General features: G+C 34.2%; 1 protein-coding gene across 4 annotated transcripts in view; it reads left to right on the top strand.

The window, feature by feature from the left end:
• Positions 1-23,875, top strand: part of LOC150100588 (dual specificity tyrosine-phosphorylation-regulated kinase 1A-like) — a 432,192-nt gene that overhangs the window by 49,738 nt on the left and 358,579 nt on the right. For all 4 annotated transcript variants that reach the window (XR_016549192.1, XR_016549193.1, XR_016549194.1 and 1 more), the window contains exon 2: positions 16,430-16,629. Coding sequence is in view for 1 of the 4 variants with exons in the window: in XM_090402112.1 (XP_090258238.1) it covers positions 16,430-16,629 (200 nt within the window). In the remaining 3 variants the exon portion in view is untranslated. The remainder of the gene's footprint in view (positions 1-16,429; positions 16,630-23,875) is intronic.

Genomic DNA, 23,875 nt, shown 5'->3' with positions numbered 1-23,875 from the left:
AGAATTAGTAGTGGTTGTGGGGACAAATGATTTAATTGGACACAAGGAGGATGTAAGGGTGAATATCAGGAGGTTATGGAGAAGAGTGGAAGTTAACAGTATAGTCGGAAAGGTTGTCAGTTTGTTACCAAGGCATGACAAAGATGAGTTTAGACAGAGAGCCAGAATCACGAATGGTATACTAGCTGAGTTCTATGAGTAGAAGGGAGTGCACTTTATAGATGTATGGCATGTATTTGAGGGAGAATGGAATTATTCAGACATGATGGATTGCATTTGAATGGTTTTGGAGTGAGCAAACTGGAGAAACTGTTAGCTAGATGAAAGTGCAGTGTGTGATCCAAGCAAGAGATCAGAAGTAAGAGATGAAGTGAAAAATCAGGAGAGTGGTATTGAACAGACAGATCTGCTTGGCAGTGGAAACAGTAGTAGTAATGTGAGAGATGAAGAGGGAACGGAAATGCAAGAGAAACAGGGAAGTGGGGGGGGGGGCTAGCCTGGGTGGATAGAGAAAGTGGATGTTGGAAGTATAAGGGTTGTTTGAAAAGTTTGGTAAATTTCCAATAGACGGTGACACAATTTGTTTATTCATACCAGTGTCGGCACGTATCATCTTTTTCATGACCTTTGGCAAAATTTTAGCCACATGCGACGCGTAGTTGTTTGACAAACATTTAAAATGACAGTGTTTGCATTTTTCATAAAAATGGAGAAAAACGAGTTTCATGCAGTGATAAAACGCTTTTATTTGAAGAAGTAGATGGCAGCGCAGATCAAAGCCGAGTTAGATGCGGTTCATGGGGACTCTGCACCAGCATTAAAGACTATTTATTTTTGGATAAAAGAGTTTAAATGTGGTCGTAAGTCCATCAAAGATGAAGCGCTCCGGATGCCCTACTGAGACCACTCCGATGGAAATGATTGACAAAATCCATGGTATTGTTATCGAAGACTGTCGAGTGGAAGTGCATGAAATTGCTGAGATTGTAGGCATCTCAACTGAATGGGTATATAATATCCTGTACAAAAAATTGCATGCAAAAACTATGTCCGCAATTGTTGACCATCGATCAAAAACGCATGCAAAAAGACATTTCATCGCAGTGTTTGATGATGTTTAATCGCAATTTGCAGGATTTTTTGCATCAATTTGTGACTGTAGACAAAACTTGGATCCATCACTACACACTTGAGTCCAAGCAGCAGTCGAAACAGTAGACAGGGCCCAGTGAAAGAGCACCAAAAGAAGCGAAGACCGTTTTGTCAGCTGGGAAGGTGATGGCCACTTTTTTTTTTGGGATTCCCAAGGAATTATCATGATAGACTATTTGGAAAAGGATAAGATAATAACAGAAGTCTATTATGCATCATTGTTGGACCATTTAAAAGAAGAACTGAAGAAAAAATGGCCAAGATTGAATGGGTGTATTCAATCTTGGCCAAAAACCAAAAAAAATGCTCTTTCATCAAAACAATGCACTGAGTCACACATCGGCCGTCACGATGGCAAAATTGCACAAATTGAAATTAGAATTGGTTCCACATCCACCGTATTCTCCAGACTTGGCCCGTGTGACTTCTTCTTGTTCCCAAACGTAAAGATTTGGCTCGGTGGGGAAAAAAATTTTCTTTGAACGAGGATGTCATCAAAGCTATCGATGACTATTTTGCACAATTTGACAAATCCTACTTTTTAGATGGGATGAAAAAAATTGGAAACTCACTGGACCAAATGTGTAGACCTCGATGGAGACTATGTTGAGAAATAAAGATGATTTTTTCCAAAAAAATGTGTAACTTATTTTTTTACCAAACTTTTCAAACAACCTTCGTAGTAGTGATTGTATGGGAATGATCAGCACAGAAATGGAATAGATCGGGATGTGAGTGAGAAAGTTGAGACAGAGCAGATATATGTGGTAAACAGTGGTTTATCAAAAAGGTGATTGGGAAAGGGCAGGTGTGGTGGGGAAATCACATCCAAATGGCTTCGGTAGGACTGATTATAGACCTAAAAGTGAACTGCTGTGTTTATTTACAAATGCCAGGAGTATCAAATATAAGGGAGATGAAATGGTTTCACTGATTGAGTTCATTCACCCCAGAATTGTTGGAATAAGTGAAATATGATTGAAGATGATATCTTAATGAAAATAGAAATGGAAGGGTACAATGTTTTTTAGGAGGACAAAAAGCACAAGAAGGGAGGGGGAGAATTATGTCCACATGAGATAGACATGAAAGAGCGAATTAGTAGGAATGGTTATGAGGCAATGTGGTGTGAGATGGAGATTGACAGGAAGACATTTAGTTGGATCCTGCTATAGGCCAAGGAATATGGAGAGTGGTAACGAAGAAATGTATAAACAACTTGGGTTAGTGCACAAAGGAAGTGTAATTATTATGGTCGATTTAAATTATGGCAGTATAGATTGGAATAAAGAGATCGCATTGGAAAATAAAGAAAATGAATTTCTTGAATTTTTGAGAAACAACTAGCTTATGCAACATGTACAGAAGGGCATGTGAGGATCAAGAGTTTTAGATCTGATCATTGCATCAGAGGATGTAATTGTGAGTGGGGTTTCACAATTTCATCTAGTTTGTGAGAGTGATCATGAAGTGATCACATGGACTGTGGCTAGCCATATGAAGACTTCTATGAGGAAAGGATATAAGTGGAAATTCAAGGCTGATGATTATGACAAGCATAGGAGACAGCTTGGAGTTATAGCATGGAATGAAGAGTTGGGCATGAGGAAATAAATGCTGCTTGGGAACTGACAAAGAATACATAACAGCATTAATGTGTAAATGTATTCTGAAGGTCAAAAGACTGAATAATGTAGGTGTAAAATGGATGAATGAGGGTCTTAAGCATGAAATCTTGAAGAAGGTACTTTGGAGACAGTACAGGATGAATAGCGATAATAATCAGTTAAATGAAGAGTATAAAGGACAAGCCAGGAGAGTGACTCAGTCAGTAAGGAAAACAAAAGTGTAGTATGAACTAGAAATTGGCAAATCAGGCAAAGAAAAACCCTAGAGAATATTTTAGATATGTGGCAAGTAAAAGGAAAAATGATCATGGTAAGATGATGTTAATAGATGAAAATGGTAGAATGTTAACTGCTGCAGAAGACATTGTTGAAGTATTCAGTGATCAATTTATAAGGGTGTTCATCCTGATTAGGGTGGAATCACGAGAAACTCGAGTGTAGCAGACATAAAAGAGGATGACTTAATTTGTGAGTGAGCAGGAGATATATAAGGAAATAAAAAAATAAACTTGATATCAATAAGGCGATGAGATTTGATGACTTATCACCACGCATCTTAAGGGAATGTTCCAGGGAATTTTCAGTAGCATCGGCATTCCTGTTTAATGAGTCTTACAAATTATAGGCCTATCTGTGTATCTGGAATTTTGGTGATGGTATTTGAGAGAGATTGGTGAAAACTAGGATACAGAAATGTGTTGATAGCAGCAGTATTATCTGTGGTTGTCAGCATGGGTTTGTTAAAGGGAGATCATGTTTTACTGACTGACTTATGTACAACAAGATGACAAATGTCTTGGACACCACAGGGGTCAGTTTTGGAACATGGAATATTTGAATATTGTTCCAATATTCGAACATTGAATATTGGAACTATTCGAATATTAAATATTTGAATGGGCTTAACTTGTGCAGCTCTTTACAGCTGATGCAAAATTCAGTTCAGAGTCAAGCAGATGTTATGGCCTTACAGGAAGAACTCAAATAGATTGCATGAATGGGCAGGTGAGTGGAACTGTGTTTCAATGTTGCAAAGTGTATGTTTTTAAGATTTGGTAAGCAACAATTGGATGCACTTGTACACTTGGTGGGGAAATTTAAAAGAAGTAGAGGAGATGAGAGATCTGGGAGTTGTGGTGGACAAGGACCTGAAATTCAGGGACCACATTGCACAAGTTATGAAGACTTCACATCAGTAATGGCAATGATGCGAAGGATCCTGACACCCAGAAATAAAGAGGTTATGATTGGCATTGTACAAGGCCTTGATTATGCCTCATAGATTATTGTGCACAGATTTGGTCACTGGGTTTTCATAGTGATAAGGATATGTTGGAAAGGGTCCAGAGAAGATTCACAAAAGTAGTCAGTGGTCTTTGGAATGTGGAGTACGAGAACAGATTGAGAAAATGTAAATTGCAAAGCCATGTGAATAAGAGGATGAGGGGAGATATGATTGAGACATATAAATTAGTTAGAGGTTATCAGGTTGATATGGAAGAGATTTTTCATACAATGGGAGAATGGGGGGAGTAGAACAAGAGGCCATCACCGGAAACTATATAAGGAGGGTGTGAGCAGAGGAGTGAGGAGAAGATTCTTTGCATGGAGAGTAGTTGATGAGTGGAATGCATTGAATCAGTTGAAGGCATGGTTGGATGAACATTATGTGCAATAGTGTGTGCCTCCCACGATGAGTCTCCGACTCCATGGAGGTCAGATGTTAATAATAAACTATAAAATGGACTTGAATAAGATAACTGAACTGGGTTTTATTATTTGGAATTGGATACAGTTAGTAACTGGCTAGTTTCGCCATGTTAATTAGTGGCTTCGTCTGGGTTTTTGATGAACATACAAATATAAACTTAAAACAACAAGCTTTGATTATGAATAACTGAAAAAACATAACTGAAAAAATACCAAATGCATAGGAACCATTACACAATATAAATACGTAGAGCATGGATGCTAGCACATGGTCAGTCCAATGACTGACCATGTGCTAGCATCCATGTTGTTCAGTAGGTGCATCCTATAGTTAGCCACAAAATTAAACTCTGATGTGTTGAGAGATCTTATAAGTGATTTCCAAATGTCACATAGGATCAACCCTTGGATTCTGTTCAGGGTACCTTGTGAGCGGATTACCACAGTAACTTTTATGTTGCGAGAGCTGAATTCATCTTCTATGGCATAGAGTTTCTGACCCATTCAGTGTTGTGGTGAGTGTTGGAAAAATGGAATGCCAACCCTGAACTGTCTTCTGTTGTTGTTGACATCTCCAATGTTCTCCTTTTGTCTTATTTCTAGACTTCTTAAAGTTTGCCCTATGTAATTAAAGGCCACAAGCAGAGCCGGCGCTAGGGTCTTTGATGCCTGCATGCAATTTCTATTTAAGCACCCCTGTAACGATCCGGGAGTGGGTGGTTCTTTTACGATAATAAAAATTTAAATTATTTGAAATTTCTTAAATAAATTTTGACAGAACAGCCATACGTTGGTTCGCTAAATGTAATGAACCGGAAGTGTTGACTAGGCAGGATAATCGTTAAAAACCCATATATTCAAAAAATTCTCAAAAGTTAAAGCAAATTTTGATAAAGCCACTTCACTTTAATCGTTGAATATAATGATACAGGGATTATAGCCTTCTCACCGACCCGAATCGCTAACAAAATTAAAATGAATTTTAATTAAAGTTAACATTTATTTGAACTAAAGTTTAAAAAATTCTTGCATTTTACAAGTTACTAAATTCTTAGTAACTTGTAATAATTTTTATAAGTGGAACTATCTTTTAGAAAAATAAAAGAAACTCAAGATAGATGAGAAAATAATTCAGAAATAATTAGAACATTTAATATTAGTATTCAAAAAATGACATCTTTACAGAATAACAGAAAATAAATTAAATTACATAAATATACTTGAAATCTTTTTTTATTAAAATTTTAAGGTTTTTGATTTCATATTCACAAAATTAGAAATAATGCTCTTAACGTCTAATTCTGCACATATATCATTTTCAGTAGCTATTAACGCCAAATTAACAAGCCTTTTTTGTGACATACGTGTTCTTAAGTAGGTTTTAATCAATTTCAACTTGGAAAAGGAACGTTCACCGCTCGCTACACTAACAGTTAAGGTTAATAGCATTCTTAAAGCAATTGAAAAGTTAGGGAAAGATAAATTATTGAACACAATAAAATTAAGAATATTGAAAGGGCTTTTGAATATTTAAATTATCTTTCCGAAAAATATCCCAGAAAGCACATAACTCATCATATAGTTCTATTGCACTTACGTTTTTATTGTCGTAGTCCTTCAGGAGAATCTCTAAATCGTCACAAATTTTTCGTAAATCTTCATTATTAATTTGTAGTAATCTATACAAGAAATTGAAATTATCATATTTTTTAGTTGTTCAAAACATTCTATTAACGAACACATTGCAACGTCTAGAAGTGTATAAAACACATTCATTCTAAATTTATCTTCTGGCGATTGTGGCGTTTCGTAATGATGCTCGGAGTCAAATTGTCATGTCTTCTTTCGTCGTCGAACTTCCGTACCAGTTTTAAATTCTTGTTCTCCATCCACCTCTTCACTCAGTTATTTTGCCGTTTATAGAACTTCTTTAAAATTTGTATCTGATCGATACTCTTGTAAGAATATTTTTAAGTTTTCGATAGATTCTAAAGCAAGTGTAATGTTCATATTTTTGTCTTGAAGCATTTTACTCACAGGGTTTATTCTGTTAAGTAAATCATACCAAGTTATAAGAGAGCAAATAAATTTGTAGTCCTTTATTTTAGCACATAATGTTTGTGCTTCATGCTGAGTTTCTTTATTAAAATTTTCATTATTTAAAATTTCAAAAAGTGCATCATAAATTTTTCCTAACTGATATCGTGGAGGGCGGATTGCATTAATTTTATTTTCCCTCGCGTTTCTGATGGCTGTTTCAATGCTAATTTTTTTTACGAACTTTAAAAGGATTGCCCAACATTTGTAAGAGAATGAAAAGAATTGTATATTTCTTGAATAATTGCAAAGAAACTAATTGTATCTGCATTCACTTTGGCTGCATCGTTAATGATTAAATTTAGAGTATGAGCAGCACATGGCACGTAAACAGCTAGAGGATTTTTGTTCAAAAGCAAATTTTGGAGCCCATATTTGCCCCATTGTCATACCCTTGACCTCGCATGTCTTCAATGAGAATGTTCCATTTTTCCAGTTGTTCCATTATTGTTGCACATAAACCACGTCCTGTGGAATCTGATATATCTGCAAAACCTAAAATGTTTTCCCTGATCTTGACAATTCCATTGTCACAGGAAACAAAGCGAATAATAATGGTCATTTGTTCTGTTTTACTTGCATCAGGTGTGCAGTCTAAAATTATGGAATAATATTTAGATTTTCGAATTGATAATAAAATTGTATCCCTGATTGCGTTACTCAAAGTTTCCAATATTTCATTTTGACTGTCTTTACTCGAATAGTGTACTCTATTGTTTTGTTGTAGGGCCCTTTCAACATGATTTTCCATAACGGGATCAAACTTCCCAAACAGTTCGACTAATTTTAAAAAATTGCCGTTATTCCTTTCATATAATTTATCAGATGATCTGCGAAAAGCTAAATTTTGGCTACCAAGGAATTTTATAATTTCAATCAAGCATTCTAAAATACTTGTCCAATGTTTCTTTTCCATTTCATACATGCTTTGAGTCTGGAAATCAATAGTAGTTTTGTTTTTTTAAATTTTTATCAAGTTCCTTCCATTTTAAGAAATTTTTCATGTGAGTTAAACTAGTTTCATGTCTATGTAAAGTTGTACTTACATTTCTCCAATCATTATAACCTTCTACAAGACTCAGTGGGTGATTCAGTAGGTGTGACAAGTTTGCAACAAAAACAAAAAACAGAACTTAAAGTTTCGGAATAAATGAGCCATGTTCTTGGCACGAGCTCCCATTTTCCATTTTTCTATTATAATACGTGTCGCCAAATTTACGACCATATGTATCTCTGGGATATATTATATTTTTATTTTGAACAGGCCCCATTACAATTAAAACACCTCGTAATTTTTCATCAATATTTCCCCGTTCACCTGGATCTTCTAAATTCACAGAGACTAACAATGTGTTAGTTTCGTGGTCAACTACAAGTAAATCTTGTGGTAGTTGACTAAATCCTAACTATTTTTCTGATTTCTGATGTATCGAGTTGGTGACAATCTGCATCAGAATATTTTAATATTTTAACAAATTTATTAAGAGCCCCAGTTTGTTTCTTAATATCTGCTTCTTTCGCAGCATGACGCTTACAATTTTGTGCACCGGATAACTTTTTTAAAAATTTTTGATTCCATTTCTATTTTATACCCACAAGAAATTATTACATAACACAGAGACAAAATAATAGTCTGCACTGCGCTACTGTCAGTAGCCTACTGAGATGTGCACCATATGACTGGTTAACTAGCAACAAATGTTTTGTACGAAAATTCGTTTCTGCACATAAACACTGTTCACCATTTCACTTTAGATAGATTGCAGTAGACACAACATTCTGCAGACAAGCATTTAGCCTGCTCTAGCTGCAAAATTGTGAACAGCCGGCTGATCAAAGAGGCGGCAATATGCTTTTTTTTTTTCAATTTTTATTTGGTGCATATGGCCTCATTTATTTTAATATTGATCATTCTAAGAATTTTTTTGTTTTTATTATAAAAATTTTGTTTCTTAAAAATTAACTTAAGAACCGTTCCCTGGCTGTGGCGTCCCCATCGTAGCGGCGCCCAGAAGCACTGCATGCCCGCTTCCGCCGGCTCGGGCCACAAGAACATGGAATGTTGTAAACTCCAGGGTGTTTGTTGAAAGTGTTGTGGTCTGTAGGCGAGTGTAACATATTCCGTACTGTCCTAATCAGTTTGAAGGCTACTCTAATGTCGTGAGACCTTAGAAGAGTGACAATTTTTTGTTGAAAGTATGCCAACAAAAGGAATGGAAATTGAAGTTCTGTGAATATTCTTGATTTTCTGTGGAGAGGGATTAGAGAGTAGTATTCTTTTTTGCTATTTTTTTAGGATATTCATTGCTGGTTAATATTTGGAGAATAAAATCTAATTCTTCTGATAATATTCTTTCATCTCTTATAATAGAGATCGCCCTGTTCTTCAACACATGTATAATGCTCAATTTCTGTGAAATATAGTATAGTGAGGAGAAATGTAGGTGACTTGTGTGGGTTGGCTTACAGTACACATTGATAGAAATGCTTTCGTTCACTTGTTTCGTAATTAAAATGTCCAGAAAAGGTAATTTTCCTTCATTTTCAAGTTCTAAGGTGAACTTGATTTTATGGTGAAATGCGTTTATGAATGCTAGAAAATCATATAACTCTGCTACACTGTTTCCATGTTATGAATATGTCGTCAGTATATCTCTACCAAATTGTTGGTTTAGGATTTGTACGTAATAAGATGTCATTTTCGAACTTTTCCATGAATTAGTCCACACAGGAGGAGATAGAGGGCTTTTCATCGCAAGGCCCGAAAGTTGTTGTTTGTTGATTTTTCCATTCCATTGGAAAAAATTTGAGTTGAGACAGTGTTTATAGAGTTTGGAGATGTCTTGAGGGAACAGATTATCTAAGAACCATAACTTTGTTCACCAGGACATTTGTAAATAATGACACGACATCTAAACTAGCTAAAATGCCTATTCTTGAGATGGAGATTTCTCTTAGCTTTTCTACAAAGTGTTGCGTATTTCTGATATATGCATCTGTGTCTAATGTGCACTTTTAGTAGATGTGCAAAGATGTTTTGATAACAAATAAGTTGGTGAGTTGATCCCATTGACAATCAGTTGAAGAGGAATATCGGTCTTGTGTACTTTCGGCGATCCTTATAAATGTGGGGGTTAACGGATGCATGGATTTTAGTTTTTTTCCTAAGATCCATGGGCCATGTATGACGTTACGTAGAAGGTTGTTCGTTTCTACATGGTTCATCTAAGTGGGATCAGAATCTAATTGACAGTAAGTAGATGTGTTAAAAAGTAAAATTGAAATTTTGACACATAATCCCTCGTATTCAAGATAATGGTAGAATTGCCCAATCAGCCTTTAGTATTATTATATCTTTATCTTCTTTTTACTAAGCTAATGCTCTTTTTTTTCTAAGGAGCTAATGCTCTTTTTAGAAGGATGAGAAGAGAAGAATCACAGTCTTTAATCTAATATTGTTTGCAACAGGTTCAGGTAAAAAGTAAAGGGCCTTTTTGACATTACACAATATTCATTTTAGGTATGTGCTCTGGTGTGACTGCAAAATTGAAAGCTTTTTTTTAAGATGCCCACTTCTGCAGGTGTTAAATTGTGATCTGAAAAGTTGAAACTACCTTATTATCAGGATGGTAGCTCTCGAGTTAAAACTCTTGTATAAAGCGTTAAATTTTTTGATATGTCTGTTCTTACTGCTTAGGTGAGTTCTATTGTATGCAATCTTTATCATATTGTCTAGACAGGACCATAGTTGCATCAAATTCCAACCAATAAAACCCAGTTCAGTTATCTTATGAAATTAATTTTTGTGGTAGAAAATAACATACTGATTATAAAAAGGACTCTTATTTAATGATTCACTTCTTTGCCTATAAGCACACCTAATTCCTTAATTTGTCATTGAGTTGAATCATTACTGAGCTCCATATTTTGAAATGTTTTGTATTCAGGCTGTACAGCCAAAACAACAGATTTCAAAAATTCACTTTCAGTAGAAGGTTTGCAATATTTTCCTTAAAAAGAAATTTTTTCTTTCTTTTAGGGTTACACGGTGATCAGCACTCATATTTGTAGATTTAGGCACTCAAAAACACACGTGTTGAACAGATTATTTTATTAATTACAAATAAAATAAAACTTGACGTTTCGACCTCTATATCGAGGTCATCGTCGGAAGAATACAACTGTATACAGAACCAAGCTACCTGCTCATGCTTTCTATACCAGTAAACCAAATCTACGTAGTTAATAAATCTTTTTTCTAGCCTGACCTCTAGTGATAGAAAAGAAAAACAAAAATAAAGAAATAAAATTATAAAAAAAAAAAAAAAAAAAAAATTATATATATATATATATATATATATATATATATATTATAAATTGATAAATGCAACTACAATAAACTGTTAGAGTCCTCATGTATTAATATTCTGGATAGTTACAAAATGATTTCTTTCAGTTGCTATTGAATGTTCTAAACACTTCACCAGGTCACCAGGTTGTCTTCTTGTAGTGGGAATTTTTCTAATGCTAGTTTAGGATGTTATACAAGTTGTAGATGGGTCCTCCACATTCTTGAAATGGTGAGGCCATCATTTTTGTTGAGATTTGGGGGACAAAAATGATGGCCTCACCATTTCAAGAATGTGGAGGACCCATCTACAACCTGTATAACATCCAAAACTAGCATTAGAAAAATTCCCACTACAAGAAGACGACCTGGTGAAGTGTTTAGAACATTCAATAGCAACTGAAAGAAATCATTTTGTAACTATCCAGAATATTAATACATGAGGACTCTAACAGTTTATTGTAGTTGCATTCATCTATTTATAATATATAATTTTTTTTTTTTTTTTTTTTTATAATTTTATTTCTTTATTTCTTTATTTTTGTTTTTCTTTTCTATCACTAGAGGTCAGGCTAGAAAAAAGATTTATTAACTACGTAGATTTAGTTTACTGGTATAGAAAGCATGAGCATGTAGCTTGGTTCTGTATACAGTTGTATTCTTCCGATGATGACCTCGATATAGAGGTCGAAACGTCAAGTTTTATTTTATTTGTAATTAATAAAATAATCTGTTCAACATGTGTTTTTGAGTCCCTAAATCTACAAATATGAGTTAAAAAGAAATTGTCATTTGTTTCCTTTGAGAAGTCAAATTAATTTTAAAATTTTGATAATTTTGCAGCATAAATATAAATGTGGGGTTGGCTTTTTTTTTTTTTTTACTTATGCTTCATGAGTGTTGGAATGACTGCATGGTATGAGATTTAATTTGCTGAACAGTTATTTTACAAACTGTACAAATGGCTTTGGCTACATCATCTTTTTTATTTTCATTTAATGTAAATAAATGCATTTCTTCCCACTCTTGACAAAGTCCATTTTTTCTTCTTGAAAATTTCATCTTTGTTTCGATGCTCTCTGTTTCATTTCATTTTCTGTTCTTTTTTTTTTTACCAAAATTTTCTCTTATATCCATGCTTTGAAATTATCATTAAGGAATAGAAATGCACAATAAAATAAATAGTATCACAATGCAATGGCAATTCATTCATATTCCCATTGTAACTTATCACCTTAACGCATCTTTCATTTCATTTTTTAATATTTGGTTTTACTGACTGAACGTGATTGGATTCTTAACTCTTCATATTTACATCCAGTTTCCATGTAGTTAAGTTTAGAGTCATGTATCTTTTAGCTTAAGGACTTGTGTCAGCATCCTCTATCTCCTGCTTGGAAAAGAAATATTGGTAAATCTCTGTCGGTATTTAAATTAAGTCTAGTATGTTTATTAAAACGGCAGTACTCTGAATGAATGGCTGCATCTCAGACTATTGAATCTCACTTATTGATTTTTTAATAAATTGATCTTTTTAATGTTAAAATTTAATAAATATTGATATCTGTGTGCCTAGTGGCTGCACAGAAATGTCTTTGCAGCTGCATTTGGCCACCATGGCCACACTTGAGGACAACTGCTCTAGACATATATCTCAATTTTTCAAAACAATCTAATGTAAGAATTGTTTTCATAGTTATTTATATCTAACAGAATTTTTATGCATTTCCAGAACACTTCATTCCTCTTATTAGCATTCCTTCCCTCTCTTTGCATATAAAAGATTGTTTTTTGTTCATGCAGGAAAAACCTAAATTAGTAGAAGTTCCAGAAATCCTTCTGGGTGACATCGAATACAAAAGAATAGCTAAAACTAGTCATGTTTCCATTTCACAGTTAGCCAGTCTCATCTGTCATTGTTTTACTTCCTGCAAAACAGTCCCATTGTCTATAAGAACACACAATTAATAGTTGTTTCAGTCGTATTCCCATCCTCCACTCTACTCGATTCCATATTTCAAAGGTAACCTACTGGTAAGGACTTTCAATGAATCAGCTGGAGCCTATGCTCTCAAGGCACCTTGAAGAGGAATTAGGCCCTTATCCTACACAAAAGTTTCTTATATAGCTATGTAACTTGTCTGACTTCTGTCATTCTAGTAACGGTCTAAAAGCTGTTTGCAACAATGATCACCTCATGTCTAACATATGAAATGATATGATTTGTGATGGTAATACACGTTATAATGTTATATTTATAACTGTTAGGCGTTCCCAGAGCTTTTAGTCTACATTTCCCTAGTACACCAACCTCTTGTTAACTTCTTGCGACGTTTCTTTCTATTGAAAGTTAACTTTAGATGTAGGGTTTCGATGATATATTGCTGATATATAAGCCATGTGCAGAGGAGTTGACTGTGCCTTTGACTGCTCACATAAAGCGAGTCTTACAATAAGGAGTTTGACACAGCCAAAGAAGTGGAAGGTAAACACTCAAGTGCTCTTGTACAAGAGTGATGCAGACAGACATTTCCAATTATAAACCAATTTGTATATCAGAAGTTATGGTTAAAGTAGTGGGGGATGATTTGGTTGAGACTAGGATTGGGTTGATAGACTCAGGAATGTCTATTGTAGTTAGCCATCTGCTTGCATTTTGGGAAAAATGATGCATGTACCATATGAGAGAGGTTCATGATCAGTAATATTTTTGGCAAAGGTATTTTGCTAGATTGCTGGAATGCAAGATGTAAAAGTTGAGGAAGATGGGGATGGATAATATCTTATTGAGATGGATAGAATGCTGGGTATCTGAAAGATGCCAACAAGTTTTAAGGTGGGAGGGGATCTTCATTCCAGAAACAGGCTTTTACCCTTGGTCCACTACTGTTCATATTTCTTATAGATTCACAGAGAATATTCAGTTGTTTACTGTTATTACAAAGTTGGAGAGAATGGTGAAATTGAATCTTCCTAAAAGAACCTGATGCTATCAGGTTCTTCAAGAAGGTTCAAATAAGCTAGTAACTTAGAAAGAAAAATAGGGTCAGTGCTTTTCAGCAACAGCCTTACTTATCTGTGCTAATGATAATAAAATGCTTGTAAACATATGGTACATTATAGTTCACTTACGATAATAATCTAGAAGCACTCTTCTGGAAAATAAATGTGATATTTTTTCAATATGAGTGGTGGTCTTGCACCATACTCACAGTGAAATTTTAATGCACAGCATGTTGGCTAGAGAGCTGGGACACTATCTACTTGACTAACCAGGCTTGCAAGTGCAAGGTTTTGCACTTTGTACTGTAGAAGTTTGAGACTGTATTGTGTATATTATATTTCTGAAAGCATGCTCAATGAGTTGGATGGAAGTTGGAATCTAAGAGTGTTTGACCTACTTAAGGTTTCTGTAAATTCAAAGGATATGCTGTAAAAGTTGTAAAAATCACAGTGTATTCATGAAACCTATTGTTAGTACTTATATCACTGTAGAAAGTCTTGATCATGATCAGACTGTGTCTGAACTGCTACTCACAAATTTGGTAACCTGACTTAGATTGTGAAGAGGAAACTGTACGAGGTCCAGAGATGAGCAACAGAGGCACTATTGGGAATTTTGAATGCTGGCTATGAAGAGAGGTTGAGGAAATCTAAATTATAATACTTAGTGGATATGCAGAGAAGTGACAATATGATAGACTTAGCGAGAGGATTTTCTAGATTAATATAGGAGGGATTATTCATAGTAGGGGAGAGGGAACAGCAAGGAGTGAAGAATTTTATAATGAAGAGTGGAATGCTTAGCCAGAATGAGTTGCGTAAATAAATTTAAGATACAGTATTAGAAAGATGTTGCTGGTTGAATGAGATCTTTGTAAGGAGTTTGTTCTGTGGAGGTTTATCAGTATTTTTGTTTTTACTTTTCATATGAAACATCTTTACATGCACAAGAGGATAAACAGTGTAACATGATTGTCACAATTGCTGATGGAAGTAACTACTACAACAGCACATGCATTACCAGTGTAAGTCAAAGATAGTCTTGTCTCCAGTAACTGAGAATTCCAAAAAATCATCATGACCTGTGTCAGTCATGTGACTGATGCCACACAGACATCAAGATACTATGCACACAAGAATTACCACATAAGAACTGAATTACCAAGTTCCCATTTCATTTTCCATTCTGTTCAAAATTCCTGTCTGTTAAACTAGGTGGGAGATGAATTTCACTGCCTAATGTGAGATCAATCACCATCCCCACTTATTAGGGTTTTAAGATTTCCAGAAAAATAAATAAAAATTCTAAAAATATAAAAAATTGATTTAAAAAAAAATCCTTAGCCCATCCTCAGTTCAAATGTACTATAGGTTTGCATATAACCTTTTGTAGGTGGGATCCACATGAAAAAGATTCTTCAAGTCAGTCCATGCTAATTGGCCAAGAGAACATACATGATTTACAGACAAAAAATACTATTGGTAGTGGTGGATGGCATTGTGTAGTGATGGTAGTTGTGTAGTTGAAGGATTAAGTAGGAGAGATGAGGAGAGAAAAGTTGTGTTTAGTGGAGTAGTGTGCTTTCCCACAATGAGTCTTTAGACTCCTTGGAGGTGTCACATAATAATAGTAATAATGTAGCATATTACAAGTGGCTCAAAAAAACTTCTGTTTTACTTTTTGCTTATGCAAATGCTTACACAGCTGGCTGCATATAAGCCATAAATAAAATCTAAATGTGATTTCAAAAGTGCAAAACTGGTGCCCAGCTGAGGCCATTAGTTGAACCTTTCATCCAACTATGATACCTGGCTCACATGATATCACTGTAATGATCACCAAACCTGACCTGGCATCAGTGTTTCTTCTCCATCTATTGCATTAATAACCTAAACACATCTCCAGCCATAGTAGAAGAACTTATCCTCTAGCTGATCTAGATGTGACATCTAGAAGGATGTCATATCTAGATCAGCTAGAGGATAATCTTGACATGCCAGAAACTACAGTCTTTTGATCTTTGATATTTTTCCACCTAGCAGTTGCATTCAACTTTGAACCTCAGAAATAATGCGAACTAATGTACTATAGATAATGTACTCCTGATATCTATGATAGGTTCTGCAACTTTTCATGTGTAATGCAGTATGGGAACATTGAAGTAATCCTAGCAGAAGGATTTCGCTATTTCCATACTGGTTCACCCTCATTGCTATTTTAACAAAGGGGTTTGTTAGAATATCTCATTTGAAACAATAAGATATTTCTCTTGTCAGTTGTTTGAAAAATTTATATAGTCAGTTTATCGAAAAATTGGATATGTATACTGCCATCAATGAACATGTATATCATCAATAATTTAGATTAAATTCTTCAAATAGATATACACTACTGTTAAATTTTGCATGATTTATTTTAATATTACTGCATAAAATTCAGTGTTTCAAATAAACTATACATGTTACTTCATAAACTTCATTATTTTTCAAGGAGAGGAGCCAGGTCAACCAGCAACAATGTATGGGCAACTGGTCACCCAAGATCAGTTGGTTGCCATGGCAACACAGGGTTCTCAGAGTGACATCATAGCCCTTCAGTCACAGATATCATTCAAGTTTAGAGAACCATGTACAGCTCCTCTGCGTAAACTTAGTGTTGATTTGATCAAAACATACAAGCATATAAATGAGGTAATATTTATTATTAGAATTACCATAGTGGTACATTAACTGCATAAAATCATTAGTATTCAGTTAGGCTTAAATACTTTTTTATTCTTTATAAATTTAAAAAACAGTAAACCATATAAATGATAAAGGTAATACACACACACATACATTATATTGAATGAATTTTTGCAAACATTTGTTATGAGTTATGAGAAGTTTGAGCAAAGTTGCAAAAAAAATCTTATTAGTTGAAGGAAATGTTAACTTCATTGTAGATGATCTTCATTGCTCAGTGAAATGTCACTATTCTGCTTATTGAGAAACTTGAAAGTGCCGGTGCCATGTTTGGCCTCCAGAGTCCCCCCCCCCCACTGTTCTTTAAGGGTAGTCCTGATGTACTTATTATCTCCATTTCGAAGTTACAGCAGTAAGACAGTTTCCCAGGCCAACCTTCTGTAAGTACGTAGACCCAACCTGATGGTAATGAGCCAGGAAGTGGCCTTATCAGCTGGTATGATCCTGTGGCCATATACTCTGCAAACTTGTGCCTGGAGGGAAAGCCTGAGTTATGTTATGTGAGAGGCACAGTCAAGACCACTTTATAGCAAGATTTGTTGCTCTCTGCATGGGCAAAATGTGTTAGAGATTATGACCTTTCACTGCATGTACCTGCTCTCTTTTCCTCCTCCTCCATCAAATTCCTGATATGTACCCTCAGGGGGTTATACAAGATATTATGATAGTACTACTTGAAAAAGTTATAACATTGCTAACTTCCAACCAACAATTTTTTTTTCCAAAGTAGTCTGTTATCTTTCAAGACTCCAACATTATCACATCTTATATTTCTGTCTTCTAAGTTATATGTCAACCTGGCAAAGTACACTTAGTTTGCTAATCTTTCCTCTCCCATTCTGTTTAAGTGACCAAAGCATATGAGATTAGCTCTACTAAAACATTCCTGAATGCTAATAGTGGCAACTTAACTAATATCCTCATTTTTAATGAGATATTGCCATTAATGCTATCTGTTCACACCACTAATCTTTCTCAGAACTCACATGTCAAAGGTCTCTGTACTTTGAAGTTTTATTTCTAACCCAGCTCTGATCCATAAGTTAAAATTGGTTTGAACACAGCTGATTTAGTATTTTGACTAATTTCTTTCTTATTCCATATAAATTTATTCAGCTAACTTCCTACCATACCAGCTTTATTAATTATGTTGTCGATTTCCATACTTAATTTGCCATCTTCACTAAAAATTGTGCCTAAATAGCTGAAATGTTTACTTGTTCTATAGGTTCACCATTCAGGATGTTGATGTTTTCAATGTTTCTGCCTATTTTCATTGTCTTTGTCTTTTTATTGATATATATGTGTGTGAAGAACAAGCTGGATTCATGCCATGTGAAATTCTGATGTGGATCAGAATTTCACTTTACAACAAATAGTTGAGAAATTATAGGAAAATGATAAGGATCTGTACTTAAGTACAGATATATATTATAATTATGATGTAATATACCAAATATATTACAACAGTTATTCGATTTAGTCAGGGAATTTTGCAGATTTGTCCTTGATTTATTCAGAAGTAACATCTGCATAAAGTAAAGAGCTAAGATTAACATCGCCAATATTGAAATCAAATTTGATACCACTTTCTTAAATAATGTGATCCATGTAGATAATGAATAACATTGGAAAGAATGTGCACCCTTGCTGCACACCTGATTTTATATCAAACCATCATCAACTGTATTCTTTTCATTTCTAACTGTTGGCTTACAACATAAATATAGACTGTGTATTGCCTGTATAATGTATCATTTATCCTACATAACTTTTTGTATGCCTTTTGAGACCTAACCAAACTTAAGTACAGATCCTCGTAATTTTCCTATAATTTCTTAACTATCTGTTGTAAAGTGAAATTCTGATCCTGACAACCTTCGGATGGCATGAATCCAACTTTTTTCACCAAGTTTTTCTTGCACAGTTTTTCTTAGCTGGTTCTCAAGTATACTTGCATAAATCTTACCAGGAACATTCAGCAGAGAAATACCTCTGTAATTCTCGATGTGAGAACTATGTTATGTTATTTCTCTTTTTATAGATGGGTTCTACGAGAGCTCTACTCCAGTCATCTGGAATTCAACCCTCTGACTAGGCCTTCTGAATTATCCATGCAGCCCTGCAAAACTTTTATACCTCCATATTTGAGCATTTCTAGTCAAATTTCATCTACTCCATCTGCCTTTTCATATTTCAGGTTTTTGGTTTTTTCCACTTCAAATATGGATATGTATTAGTAATTAAAAATTCATATGTATGCCATAGTAATTAACTTTTTAACATGTAAATATTTTTCTTAAGTATCATAAGATATCATCAGTACAGTTATTAAATAACAATAGGAATTACATTTAAAAAAACATTAGTGCACATGCTTGAAGAAATACAAACTTGCTGCTACCTATAAACCAATCAACCAAATTTACAATTTGTTACCTTCTCCAAAAGACAAACTCTCACCAATGATGCTACCTGCGTATATGAAGTGCCATGTTCTTGTAACTTGTCTTACTATGGACAAACAAGATCTGTAAATAAACACATCTCTGAACATAAAGATCACATCTGTCTTATCAAACCTAACAAATCTGGCCTTGCACAACATAGAATTGAAAATGCTAACTACAGGTTTCAATAGCAAAACACCAAGCTACTACATACAAAATATAAACATGAGCATTTGTATAAAGAAAGTGCTGAAGCCTTACGTTAAGACTGTCTCACTATTCCAAAAGTCTGGGAAATTGTTATGCTCAATTGTATAAAATAAATTTATCAGTTATATTTTAATTTAATTTAATTACAGCTCAATAGTATACATAGAGGAATTCCAATGTAAGCATGTGCACTAATGTTTTTTTGAATGTAATTCCTATTGTTGAATAACTGTACTGATGATGTCTTATGATACTTAAGACAAAATATTTACATATTAAAAAGTTGATTACTATGGCATACATATAAAAATTTTTAGTTATGAATACTCCACAGGTTTCACTAGAAATGAATATGTATTCCTGTTGGGAGTTTTCTACCATGGTGCTGACATTGCTTGCTTCATTAAACAATCTGTCAAAGTAATTCCTCCAGATATCTAGAAATATCTTTAGTTTTCATGACACCTACGAAAACTGAAGTACTATAAAAGGAATTTGATTCCTTTTATAGTACTCTTTCCTCCATTTCTAAGCTTTTTTAATAGCCTTCAGAATATTTTGCCATCTTCCTGAAATTTATTTTCCATGTTCTTACTGAACTCTTCCCATGACTTTTGTTTAGCTAGTTTTACGCAATGCATGGCTTTTGTACATTTCTCTTGATATTCTCTAAGAGCACAGGTTGACTTATTTTGTCAGGAACTTTCAATATGCAATCAGCATATTTCAGTATGCTTTTTTTCAATATATTTTTTTCAATGTTTGCCACTGATCTTTAAGGTTTGGTTTTTGTTTTCAAACTCTAATTTTTACTTTTTATTTTTTTTTTATTATTGAATGTTGCTTGTGTATGTGAGTCTACAGTTCACCTCTGAATGCTGCTCAATTTTGATTTGTTTTAAAACTCTCTTACACACTTCTTTGCAATATGAAATTTTATTCTGCTCAAAACTAAATAGTGATCTCTTTAAATTTAAAATCCTCTATACATTTTTTTTTTTTTGTCTTTAACTAGTGGGAAAACATTGCTGTCACCTCTAACATAATCAGCAAAACTTCTTATTTCTTGCATCTTCTCTTCATGTGAATTTGTCCACATTTTTATGTTGGTACATGGAGGTAGTCCATGTCTTGAACAGAAATACAGCAGGCACTGACCATTATTATTAGCTTTGCTATTTTCTCCAAATTTTCCCAAAACATTTGTATATGTTTGGCTCTATTTTCACATGTTCCCAAATTCGACCATGAAATACACAATAAATAATCATAGTTTCACCGATTCAAAAGAAAAACCTCTCTCAAAACAAAATACAACAAAAATTATAAATCAAACAAAATATCCAATGACTACTTGATTTAATCCTCTATGCTAAAAAAAAAAATTACCACTTTAGCAATATCTGCAGCATAAATGTCAACATCAGGCATGTACATTATTACCAGATATCTAGACAAAATCTCCTATTTTTGAGAGAAACAAAAATTGCAGGTACAACTACCATAAGTCCACCTTAACTGTCCAAATTACACTCCATATGACTTCTTCTTTTACCACAAGGGTACTTTTTTGGTGAATACTATCAGAAGAAATTTGTGCTTTTCTGGTGTTGCTTGCCAGTGAATATTGAGTTTGGAATCCTCTGACTTAAGGTTTCCATGCCCAATTCAGTAACATTCTTTAGTTTTCCAAAATTATATAAATACTCTAACTTCCACTTCTTTTACTTTCTTCAATTATTCATGTAGGGAGGTGTTCTAGGCCATTTTCATGTCCACAACTGTATTCTCTTTTCCAGTTCCACTGATGAGACTAGAAAAGATGCAGCAGTATTTGCTATAAGCAGTGCATCTACCAATTGTGCATCTGACAATATGACATTGTGCATCTATCAATCCAAATACTTGATAATCTCTGCTCTTCCAATACCCTTGATCTTTTCTTAACTTGTTCTCCTAGGTATACACCACAGAGCCTCTGTAGTAGAACAGGTCACATTTTTTGGTGTGGTGTGTCTGAAACTGTATTAAAAATCCTTCCTAAAACCTGGCTCAGTGAATAGTGTACCTACACTCCAACCAACAGGCTGCAGGTTCGAATCCCACCATCTGAGTTCCATGTTTGGTCTCTAGAGCAGGACTTCTGGACTACGTAAAAGTAAATTTAGAAAAAATATATACAAAAATATAAAATCGATTAAAAAAAATCATTAGCCCACCCACAGTACAAAATGTACTATAGATTTGCAAATAACTTTCATTGATGGGAGCAACATAAAAAAAATTCTCCATGTTTTCCAGAGGAGAGCAATTTGGTTCATAGATGATCTATCCTTCACAGACTTATCTGAACTTCTATCTCACAGATGCACGCTTTTTGTTTTGTCTTTTTTTTACCACCATCTCTTTACATGTTGAGTTAACTCAACATGAATTGCCATCACATAAGCTTTTCTACTCATCCGAGGATGATACAAAGAGAGGATATCATATCCAAAGTGTGTGATGTCATCTCTGTGTAGAATTTTATCATCTTTGTATAGATGTTGTGGTATGATATTATATCATATGATAATTTGGTAAGTGGAAATTGGCATTCTAATAGGTTAGCCTAATACCACACTAATACCATCCTGAACTGTGTCAGAATTAAAAGTAAATTTGGCCAAGGCCCAACATATTTCAAATAGGCTAGTCTAGCATAGTATTATGTGAAAAGATTAGTAAAGATTTGACAGCTCATGTAGAGCTGTCAAATATAAATATAGCTATCAATGCTTCATGGGACAACTGTGCAGTATTTTAAATCCTAAGCTGTGAGCAGTCCTTCTCAGTCTGAGACTGCAGTAGATCAGGAATTCAAAAAAAGTCATCATTATATTCTAGGTGGTTTTACTGAAAAAAGTTTACTTCTTTGCCCAAAGAAACTGTTAATATATTCAAGCCAATGTTGTAAAGCCACCCAGAATATATAGAGCATCAAAAATTCACAAATAAGATATGCCCCATACACCCATTTGTTGATAGTATAAACAGTCATACATACAAACTTGCTAAATATTTGGCTTAATTCTTAGTGTCTTCCCCTGCAGGTATTTCAGTCTCCTTTGTGAAAAATTTTTCACTTACATAAAAGTGTGTTAAAGAACCATTTACTAAAAAGTTCATACATCATGCTTAGCTTTGACTTTACTTCACTATTTACTAATGCACCATTAACTAAGATCTTTGATGCCAGCCTGGCTGGCCGAGTGGTTAGAATATCCGCTCTCCAGCCAAAAGACTGCAGGTTCCAATCCCACCATGGGCATGGATGTTTGTGATTGTCTGTGGAAATACTAGTGATGGTGGTCGGCGGTAGATGGTGTGTCCCATTTTACGATTATTATTCTATCTAGTGAGATTCTGCTTATCTATGTTCAACTATTATCTATGCACGAGATATCACCCAAAAATACAAATATTTAAGTTATTTCTCTCCTTAGTGTCCCTAAGATTTATATTATGCTGCGCCTTTTGGGACATTTAGTTTGAGATATTAAATACAAAAACAAGGAGCAATTACTAAAATCTGTCTGAATGTGAAACAATATTGCAGTCGTGACACTTTATCTCGTTTCTTAACACATTAATTTCCCGCGTGACTAGGTTCGTACGTTTTTCAAGTGGTGCATTGGGCAGCAATTTCAGATAACTGTTTTATCAATGAACAAAGGTTTATTAAACTCATTAGTATGGTACAATTCAATTTCTAATATAATTCAATTCAATACTAAGAAAATATTTACAAATTAACATTAGCTAATCACAAGTATTTGGCTAAGATCCTATATGGGTATTACGATCATGCCACCATAACAAATTCAACACATAAAATCATATGTACAATCCCAGATCTAATTAACCTTAGTTAACCCTATATTAGTCTGAATATATGCTATATGCTGTAGCACATGGACATATGTAATCAATTCACTCTATTTAACTATCCAAAACTATGTAGATTAAATTATCCTTTCACTGTACTAACACATAACTTTGACATTTAAAACTTTCCTATAAGTTACAATACACATGCATAAATTTCAGGACACATAATTACTCATATAATATTAATATTAACAAGCATACTTTCATTATAATCCGTCATGCACTAAAGTCCTAGTATAACTTTTCTTAGTCTCTTCAACAGTTCAGTAATAGAATAATGATAACAATTACAAACGATTTTCAGTTAACATGAGATTTTTACAGTACCTTTTTCTCTTAAGTTTTCTATACTGGCCTCTACCTTTATCTGATTATTCTATCCTGGTATGATCTCTCTTATAATCTGTTCTTCTAAGTTCTTTTGGCATTAAACTGTGCTTATGCGATCTTACCTTTTCGTTCTTGAATTAAGGACATGCTTTGAATCATCTATACAATGGCTGTGAAACTCACCACGTGGACACAGACTTCTTTACAGATTTCCTTTTTTCGTAGTTGTCACTGGATTATGAAACACATAGATAATACCTTCTTTCCTTTAG

The sequence above is a fragment of the Typopeltis vanoorti genome, chromosome 12 (genome assembly GCF_054136105.1).
Source record: "Typopeltis vanoorti isolate ZY-2024b chromosome 12, IOZ_Tvanoo_1.0, whole genome shotgun sequence".
NCBI lineage: Eukaryota > Metazoa > Arthropoda > Arachnida > Uropygi > Thelyphonidae > Typopeltis > Typopeltis vanoorti.
The sequence above is the reverse complement of the archived record's forward strand: the minus strand, read 5'-3'. Positions and strand labels throughout refer to the sequence as shown.